The sequence below is a fragment of the Lepus europaeus genome, chromosome 1 (genome assembly GCF_033115175.1).
Source record: "Lepus europaeus isolate LE1 chromosome 1, mLepTim1.pri, whole genome shotgun sequence".
NCBI lineage: Eukaryota > Metazoa > Chordata > Mammalia > Lagomorpha > Leporidae > Lepus > Lepus europaeus.
Window position 1 is genome coordinate 126,003,395 of NC_084827.1, and position 10,727 is coordinate 126,014,121.

Here is a 10,727-nt window from a genome sequence, read left to right on the forward strand (position 1 = left end):
TCCAAAGTCTAAGCCTAAAGGATTAGGAAGTATCTCACATATCTCAATCCAGCTTTACCAGAAATGTGTTAGAGGACCTAAGCTCTGTTTGACTTGGTGAGAATGCCGAAGGGGTGGTTAAGGCAACAAACTCCACTATGTAATGAAAAACAAAATATTTTAAAATAAACAAAAATAAATAAATAAATGATGATTACAGTGCCTGAAGCCAGATAGGAACTCAATGAATGTTAGCCACTTTCCCAGTCTGTGAGGAATTCACCCAGCTTAAAACATGCTCAGTCTTCTGTTCAGTTCCTCTCGGGCATCAAAAGGGCAGTACTAGCGCCTGGGCGCCGCCGCCGCCTGCTCGCCTCGCTGCCAGCGGGCCCGGGGCCGCCGAGCCGGCGAGCGCGCAGGCCAGGCCGAAGCTCCGGTGCCCGAGCGGCTGGGGTCGGTCTGTGGCCATGGGGGCGTCCGCTCGGCTGTTGCGTGGTGATCTTGGGAGCTCCGGGCTCGGGCAAGGGCACCGTGTCTTCGCGTATCATCAAGCATTTCGAGCTGAAGCACCTCTCCAGCGGGGACCTGCTGCGACAGAACATGCTGCGAGGCACAGAAATTGGTGTGTTAGCCAAGACTTTCATTGATCAAGGGAAGCTCATTCCAGATGATGTCATGACTCGGCTGGCCCTTCATGAGCTGAAAAATCTCACTGAGCACAGCTGGCTGTTGGATGGTTTTCCAAGGACACTCCCACAGGCAGAAGCTCTGGACAGAACTTATCAGATAGACACCGTGATTAACCTGAACGTACCCTTTGAGGTCATTAAGCAACGCCTTACTGCTCGCTGGATTCACCCAGCCAGTGGCCGTGTCTACAACATTGAGTTCAACCCTCCCAAAACTGTGGGCATCGATGACCTGACCGGAGAGCCTCTCATTCAGCGTGAGGACGACAAGCCAGAGACGGTCATCAAGAGACTGAAGGCATACGAGGCTCAAACAGAGCCGGTCCTGGAATATTACCAGAAAAAAGGGGTGTTGGAAACGTTCTCTGGAACAGAAACCAATAAGATCTGGCCCAGCGTATATGCTTTCCTACAAACAAAGATTCCAGAAACACACCAGAAGGACTCCGTCACTCCATGAGAAGAAACGCACATCACCAGGAAGAGAGCAGGAGCTGCTTGTGCTCACCTCCAGAAACCCCTCTGCCTAGGGCTCCAGCACGTGTGAATTCTTTGGAAATTGTGTCTTATGTCTACTATTTTTTTGGGATACTACTAAGGATGTGCCAAATGATCAAATAGAAAAGATTCATCTTTTATGACCCTCTAATATGTTTTATCCAGTTATCTCTTATAGGTTATTCAAGAACAGCAGGATGGCTAATCTTTTGAAAACCTGGGGAAAGCAAAAATGTGAAAGTCATTGATAGCAATCATTTTGTTTGATAAAGACAAGTATTTGATAAGATTTTCAGTCTTCTGGAAAAGTTTAGTCATTTCTGGCACCGTGGGACATGGTTTTGTGAGACATTCTATTAAATTATAGAAAAAAAAGCAACTGGAACTACAGATCTGCTACAAGATGCAAATTCACTGATGCCTTTACACTAAGAAACTTACAAGTTAGCCAAATATGCTGTATCTATGTTGTTGGTAAGGATACCTTCCGTTTACTCAGAATTTCCAGTCTGCCATAAATATCTGTCAGCATAAGGGAAGATAGTACTTTAATAATGACGCTTTCTTCTGAAAATATATGTCTTGAGGCATGATTTATGTCAGAAATTTGACATTATCACTTCTTGGATAAGCACCAAAGTTGAACCAGTTTTCAATGGAAAATGTAATAAAGTTTTACATTTTCAACTATTACTCAGGTTAAGAAATTTGTTGAAGATATCTATGTCCTTTCTCTTTTTGACCAAATGTGTGATCTGCCTTGATAAGTAACAAGTTACAGTAAAAAAACAAGAAGAAACCCATGTTACTACATAAAGTAGGGGTACTTTATCCTCTGGAAATAGGTTAGACATGCTTGGGGTATGTTCTCTTGACCCAAGTAGCCTTCATAATTAGTAAGCAGGCACAGCCATAACACGAATTAAATGATATGTTAAAAAGGACCAGGAAAATAACTGAGTATTCCTGATTGAAGAAATCTCCTGGCATTCACAGCCACCATATTTTAAGAGTGGAAAAAAAATCTCTGCTGATGTCATCTGAGCAGCCACTGTGAAATCTTAATCATATTAGGCTCCTCACTGGGGCAACAAGGATGTACATGTGTGGACTGTGGCCTGGGAAGAGAAATGGATAATACGAGAAGTGGAGGAAAACCCAATCGTATCTTCCATGGGATACTCTGTATTTGACTTGGTGCTAAATGAAATGAAACAAGCCTTAGTACAAACTGGCATTAACTGCCTTTGCAAATCTGGTCCACTGTATTCTACACATTTAAAATATAAATGTCCGCAAGTGGTTCTTACATTTGGGGGGGGGGGGGGGGGCGGGGAATCTTACTTTTCTTATGATTTTTTTTAAAATTCACTGTTGATTTTTCCAAAAGGACCAAGGCTTTTAAAAAAGATTATAACAAATATCATCCTTTATAATACTTTCTATAATGCCTTATGTGAATGTTACAATTATGTGCTTTCTAAAAATATTGTTAACTATTATGTTTATGAATATCACTAGGTTATCAGGCATACATTATTCTCTATTAGAATAAATGAAATATCAGCACTGTGGCTCTTACTTTACACCTTTCACACAGCTTAGCTTATTTCACCCCACCTTCCTTTCCGCTGCTCTGATATCCTTGGTGTGGCTGTGTTTTAATAAATGTTCTTGAAACAGTAAAAAAAAAAAAAAAAAAAAAAAAAAAAGGGCAGTACTGATGGTTATTGTTTTCTCCTGGTGGTGGTGCTTCTGATTCATATCAGCACCAAATACAACTTCTATATGCAGGCCTCAGCCACCCTGCTGCCATTTGTGAACTAGGGCTCCTTGGGACCAACTTCAGACACCAGATTGTAGAGAATGGTTAGGCTTTTATTAGGAGAAGGTGCTTCTTTACCTTCTACTTGTAAGTTCTGCAAGGATACATACCTTAAGCCCATGGACCCTGCAATTAGAGTCTTGGGAATTTCCCTTATGATAAGAAACCAAAAATAGCAAAAGTGAATATTTACATCAACAGAATGATATTTCTATCAGCATTATTTATATGAACAAAGGAAAATCTGGAAACAACTTAAAAAAATAGACATAACTCTAGGATATTAGTTAAATTATACTAAATTCATCTGTTAATATATATAAATAGGGGGCTGGCACCATGGCTCACTTGGTTAATCCTCCGCCTGCGGCGCCGGCATCCCGTATGGGTGCCAGTTCTAGTCCTGGTTGCTCCTCTTCCAGTCCAGCTCTCTGCTGTGGCCCGGGAGTGCAGTGGAGGATGGCCCAAGTGCTTGGGCCCCTGTACCTGCGTGGGAGACCGGGAGGAAGCACCTGGCTCCTGGCTTCGGATCGGCACAGCACCAGCCATAGCGGCCATTTGGGGAATGAACCAACGGAAGGAAGACCTTTCTCTTTGTCTCTCTCTCTCTCTCTCTCTCTCTCACTGTCTATAACTTTACCTGTCAAATGTTTAAAAATAGAATAAAAAAAATAAATATTATAGCATTAGTAAGCATGTTTACAAAGATTATGTTATAAATTGGAAAATAATGATTATGATTTTAAATAGAGCAAAATAAAGAATTTTTCAATATTTTTACAGATTGGTTAAAACAATGGTAGATAGCAAAGTGTTAATAGTAATTTTTTGGTGTTGTGGACATGCAGTTTTTCTACTCTTGTTTATTGCCTGTTATGGAAAAATATTTTTAAAGCCTAGTGACTCTTGCATACACGAGGCCATAGCGTATCCATCGCCAAGGCAGAAATTTGAAACCACCTGCCTTTGGCTTCATGCTCCTTTACAGTTATTTTTAATGTTCCTTTCAGACTGATTTCATCTCTAACAATCCTCATGTGGGAGAACATGAGAACATAGTGTATTTAGCCCTGAGATCATCAGTTCCCAATGAACACACTACAGACACTTGGCAATATTTGTCAACTAACAGGAGGAACAGGCAGTAACGTATTTTTATTCTTACATTTTAAATACTGAATGTTTATCCCTGACATAGCCTTTTATCCATCATAATAAATGATTTCTTCATCTGTCTTTGACTCATGTCTCTTTTGATCATAACTCAGTGAAAAGGGTAGGTGGTAATATTCAACCCACAGCTCTGACCCCAAAACTCCATGAAATAAAGCATGCGGGACTGTTCTTAACAGAATAGCCAATGTTTCTGGTAAAGCACTTCACTAATAACTGACTGTCCATCATTGGGAAACAATTCAGTCCATTTCTTTCCTCTGTAAAGAAATGGGTATGACCAGCTGATTATTTTAGGTTCACAGGGTGTTACATTGTGCTAAATATACCAGATTTCAGGAATGTTTTTTCACGGTTTCTGAAAGAATTATTTTACCACTTCATTAAATGGATAATAAAGCAATAGTGATTTGGGTTTAAATACATTTTACAGAAAAATTATTCAAAATCAAGAATGCAGGTGTCTTAATTTCTGTAAAATATGTGTAAGATATTTTTATCTCACTTGAATGAGTTCCTCTTTTAAAAATGGAATATAGGTGGTTACTTACAGTATATAGTATTTTTAATGACATTGCAGTGCCCTTAAATATTTCTACTAATCTAAAATAGCATCACAGAACACTATTCTCTGCTGTCAGAATATCTCTGTATAAAGAATAAGCATGTTTTATGTTACCATTTTTGAATGCTTGATATGTACCAAGCTGCTTAAAAACATGGTTTTTTATAATTCTCAAAACAGTCATTTATGATAAACAGAATTATTAGGACTTTTACAGATAAGGAGAAAGGAGTTCAACTGGTTTGTCTAGTCTTAAAATCATATAGCTGGGGTTCAATCCCAATTCTATCTCAAACTCCTGTAATCCTTTCTCTGGACCCACAAAGCTCAGCTCACTGCCAGCACTATTGGTCATCTAACCTGTTTCTCTTCTACTGGGAAAAATAGGCAAGACCTTATTCTCCAACTTCTCTTTCTCTATGAACAACATTTTCATGAGAAAAAACCACTTTCTCATTGTCTCTGTGATTTTATCACATTTCTTGATGTTAACACAGTACTTTTATAATGGCTCACATTTCCCAAGAAGAAAAACTGGTGGCCTATGTCCAGGTCAGCTCCATTATAAAGACTCCTTATTCTAGTGGCTACTGTCTCCAAAATACAATGTATAGCAAATTAGGACTGAGTAATTTCCCATTTAAAAAAATGTAATCCATGGAGTACATATCATATGTACTTCCTGACCTATTTTAGTGAGGTATTATGGTTTATATTTTAAACCTGTGTCCAAATAACTAGCATACTAGAATTGTCACTCTCTTGTAACTCTAGGCAGTCTTCAAATAAGTGACAAACAAGATATGGTTCCCAAAGTCTGTAATGAAAGAACAAAGCTCTTATTCCAGCAAAACCAAGCCAGACAATGCTAACAAGGCCAGTTTCAGTCACTGTTTAGCAAATTCCTGTATTTTATGTTAATATATATTGAAAGAATAAAGAAAATCTAAGAAAGACTCAGTTGTAATTTGGGCTCTAGATTCTAGGTTCCTCTGAAAGAATTGAATGTAGATATGTTCTCCCTGATCTATGGTATCTAATAGAGTTCCTAAAAAGTAATCTGTAGAAGTGATATTGATACTTTCGGATGCAATGATTTTGAACAGCCCTTGTCTTGACTGTAGGGGAACAGCTTTTTTTTTCTTTTAACCGTATTATTTGTTGAACTCTTTACTTAGTGTAGGGTTAATCTTATGAGTATAAAAGTTAATTGAAAATAGATCATTGTATAAAATAAGAATGAGAATAGGAGAGGGAGGAGAAAAAAGGGTAGAAATGTGGGCAGAATGGACGATAGGGTGGGAAGAATTATTGTTTCTATATTTGTGTATATGAAATGCATGGAGTTTGTATACCTTTAATAAAAGGTTTCTAGGTTAAAAAGAAATGAATATAGAATCAAAATTTAAATTATGAGAAAAGGCATATTTAATGAGTAACTTATTCATATGAATATTTATTGGGTCCACACAATATGCAAAATACTGTACTGTTTTTAGTAAAGAATGCAAGACAAATTACAGGTTCTCTGCTTATATAAGTGTGCATTCTAGTAAGGGAAAGGAGAAATATCCACAGAAGGCAGTAGCCTCATGAAGCATGTGCAGTGGATTAATATAAGGGGTCAGAGAAAATAAACACATTGTCTTATTTTTCATAATTATAAAATCTATGAAAAATATTTGTACATAAGGAAATACCTAAATATTAAATAAGAACAATGCTTTCAAAAGCTATTTTCTATTTATCTAGAATTCTACTATTATCATATGTTATCATAATTAGTTTTGCTCTGAGTCAATCTAAGCTCTTTATTAGAAAAGTGATTGTTGGAGCAGGCATAGTGGCACAGAGGGTTAAACTGCCACATGGAATGCCAGTATCACATGTCAGAATTCCTGGAATTCAGTCCACATTATTCCACTTCCAGTCCAACTTCCTGCTAATGCACATCCTCGGAGGCAGCAGATGGTGGCTCTAGTACTTGGGTCCCTGCCACCTCCACGAGGTATCTGAATGGAGTCCCTGACTCTGGATTTCCTCATGGCCCTGCCCCAGTTGTTGTGGGCATTTGGGGAATAAACCAGCAGATAAGAGATCTCTGTGTCCACATTTCAAATAATAAAAATAAATAAATAAGCATTTTTAAAAAGTGGTTGTTGCTCCCCACAACCATTGATGTGACTAGTTGAAATTCAGCTCTTTTCCTGTGAGAAATATAACTAGTAAATTGGTGATAGTTAAATGTATCAGTTTGGATTTGTGCAAATTATTCACTATCTTCCTTGTGATCTTTCAGATAGAAAAATCACACAAAGTACTTTTTGAAAAAATAACCATTACTTTTTATGACTTCAATTATAGTGACAAATACAGATGAAAGTTAATAAGAACCTGTTCGTGCTGATTGTTAAAGTGGAACGGAACCAGCCAAATCCATCAACATAGCCTAAGGATGGGCAGATACAAAAAATCTGAAAAAAAAAATAGAGTTTAAAAATAAGTTTATTTGGTACAAAAATGTTTCAAGATCCTTATCTAGCTTTTTTGAATACCTGTCATTTATTAAAATGTTTTATGTTATATAGAAAATTCTACTGGTGGTGGGGAGCAGGGGGCAGTGGCTGGAGACATTTGGTACAGCAGTTAAAATATCACTTGGAACACCTGCATCTCAATTCGATGCCTGGATTCAACATCTGTATCCACTTTCAGTTTCTGCTGATGAGCACCCTGGGGGTCAGCAGGTGATATCTACAGTACGTGGGTCTCTGTCACATATGTGAGAGACCCAGACTGAGCTCCCAGCTCCAGGCTTCTGCCTGGCCCAGCCTTAGTTGTTGTATGAATTTAGGGAATAAACTAGTAGATGGGAGATTCTCTCTCTCTCTCTCTCTCTCTCTCTCTCTCTCTCTCTCTCCCTCTCTCTCTCTCTTTTCCTCTCTCGCCCTCTCTCTCTCTTTCTCCCTCTCACCCCTTCTCCCACCTCCCTTTCAAAATAAATAAAATGAGTAGTTTATTAAATCCTACTTTGGAGTGGATCTTTATTTCTAATAACTCTTCAATCCCTGGTGGCAATTTATTTTTAAAAACCTGTGAAACTAATTCCAATTTACATTCTAAAGGAAGCAGATCTATCTTTACTTATTAATCTTCATAGCTCTTGAAATATCAGTGTTTCTCCTTGCTAAAAGATTTTAGATTACAATGGAGAGCACACATTTATGAGTGTAGGGAATGGTTAGAAATCACAGTTCTGGTCTGGGAGATGGAATAACATGAGAGAAAAAGAATAATCCTAAAACAGCGAAGCAGGACCCAGCCACTGGGTTAGACTAGATTTACATCTCCACTCTACAAAAGGTGTTTATTTCGCATATATTGTTGTCCAGATTTCCTAAAAAGGAAAATATGTCACAAAAGGAATTGGAAGAACCCTCTTTCTCATATACATGGTTGAGAATTCCAACTCCACCAATTAGCTATGTGGTCTAGAGCAAATACTTCACTTTTCCAAACCAAGATTTCCATATTCATGAAAAGGTCAGTTATGCATATCCTCAGAGAAGTTCTAAGGATTAAAAATGGCATAAAGTACCTAAGAGAAGGTCAAATTTATCAAAAATTATCTACAAATAAGGCTCTAGCTCTGGTAACATCGGTTCTCATTGAATTGATTACATGAATGTGAGGTTATAGCTGAAATATTATCTATAAAACCTCAGTTGATTAGGCTTTCTGTTCCTACCCTTATCCCCTCTTATGTTCCCAAGTAATTGTGCTCCTCAAGTCACCAAATTGCTCCAGGTTCTCAGGACTGTATAAAGTTCAGGCTAAAGTAAACTGATCTGGAAGTGAATCTGTAGCTGAGGTAAGGCATAGAATCCATGAACTAAAACTGGAGTTGAAGTCATTAAAATGTGTAAGGAGATTGGGTAAACAATTCTTTGGTTAGAAAGGTAACAGCAGGCAATTTTCCTTTATGTGCACTGTGATTCTGATGCTATTAGAAATTAAAACTGAGAGATTTGAAGTAGTTATTAATTCATTAACAGTAATAAATCTGGGACCAATGTTCTGGTGCAGCCAATTAAGCCACCACTTGCAATGCTGACATTCCATATGGACTCTGGTTCGAGTTCCACCTGCTCCACTTCTAATCTAGCTCCTTATTGATGTACCTGGGAAAACAGCAGCTGATGGCTCAAGTGCTTGGACCACTACACCCATGAAAGAGATTTGGATGGAGTTCCAGGCTCTTGGCTTCTTCCTGGCCCAGGCCTGGCCATTATCACCATTTAGGGGGTGAACCAGCAATAAAGACTGACTCTCTCTCTCTCTCTCTGTGTGTGTGTGTGTCTGTGTGTGTGTGTGAATATGTCTATATGTGTTGTGTATCTCTGTCTCTTACTCTCTCTTTCTCTGTCACTCTGCCTTTCAAATAATAACTAAATCTTTAAAACACAACACTAAATCCATGACAAAAGAAGACTATATTTTATCTTTTTAAAATTAATTTATTTTTAAGTTTTAGTTAAGGTATAAAAGTTTCATGTATTTCATATACACAGATTTAGGAACATAGTGATAGTTTCTGCCCTACCCTCCCTCCCACCCACACTTCAACCATTCCTTCTCTTCTTTTTCCTATTCTCACTCTTAATTTTGGTGAAGATCTATTTTCAGTTTACTTATATTCATAAGATTACCCTACACCAGTAAAGAGTTCAACAATAGTATGAAGGAAAAAACACTGTTCCTCAACAGTAGAGACTAGGACTGTTTCTACATTGACTCTACTATGCCATAGCATCATGTACTTTCTGAACAACTTCATTGTACACTTGCTTAAGAATGAGAGTGAATAAAATTATTAACATCTCATTATCATAAAAGTAATTTTGAGTCTTTCATCCCCTGGAAAGTGTTTGGGAATCCCCAATAGTCCCTGGATCACGTTTCATGAGCTCCTGGATTAGATGAACACATCTTTCTCTTAACAATAGATTTGAGGTGTTTAAAGAAGATAAGTTTTTCTAAGTTCTTAGACATATCCTGGAGAATGTGGCAAACTGCAACCTGTAATTTCCTTGTTCTATCACTGTGAAATTAATTAAACAGAAACAAATCAAATCAAAGGTTTAGTGTTTAATCTTACAAATATAGAGCAACATGAAAACCTCCAGATATCCTGAAGGAAAAAATATAGTATATGACCACTTTGGAAATAAATCTTGTATGTGTAATGGAGCCTTTCACTGGAAAGCCACTTTTCTTTCCTTGTATCCTTTGGCAGCTAACATTCCTTAACTGATATCAGGTGACACTTCTTGTTGGTTGCAATGGTTTGGATATGGATTAATTGTGTCACCACCTCCTACCCCATACCAAAATGTTCATGTGATTAAAGGCTTGGTCCCCAGGCTGGAAGTATTGGAGACTTGGAACCGTTAAGAGATACAGCCTACTGTGACATCCTTAGGCTATGGGGAGAGCTGCCCTCCAAAGGAAATGTTGGTGTCTGGGAGTGAGTTCTCATCAGAGTGAGTTGTTATGAAAGCCCTGGCCCGTCCCCCCTCCCCTGCTTTCTGGCTGGGGATGTGATCACTTGCACCCCATGTTCACAGTCCACCATGTAATAATGCAGCCAGGAGAGAGGGTCATACCAATGCAGGCACCATACCCTGAAACCTCCAAAACTGAGAATAACCCTTTTCTTCAGAGCCTGTGTCTAATATTTCATTATAGTGATGCCAAAGCTGGTTAGAACTCTAGCTCAGGGGCATTTTTTTTTTTTTGACAGGCAGAGTGGACAGTGAGAGAGAGAGACAAAGGTCTTCCTTTGCCGTTGGTTCACCCTCCAATGGCCACCGTGACCAGCGCGCTGTGGCCGGCGCACCGCGCTGAACCGATGGCAGGAGCTAGGTGCTTCTCCTGGTCTCCCATGCGGGTGCAGGGACCAAGCACTTGGGACATCCTCCACTGCACTCCCGGGCCA

General features: G+C 38.7%; 1 protein-coding gene across 1 annotated transcript; it reads left to right on the plus strand.

The window, feature by feature from the left end:
* Positions 1 to 446: 446 nt before the first annotated feature.
* On the plus strand, positions 447 to 1,798 carry LOC133766980 (GTP:AMP phosphotransferase AK3, mitochondrial-like). The gene is given in 2 exon segments (XM_062200989.1): positions 447 to 472; positions 474 to 1,798. Coding segments are annotated over 2 exon segments (681 nt in total). The 3' UTR covers positions 1,129 to 1,798.
* Positions 1,799 to 10,727: the final 8,929 nt, after the last annotated feature.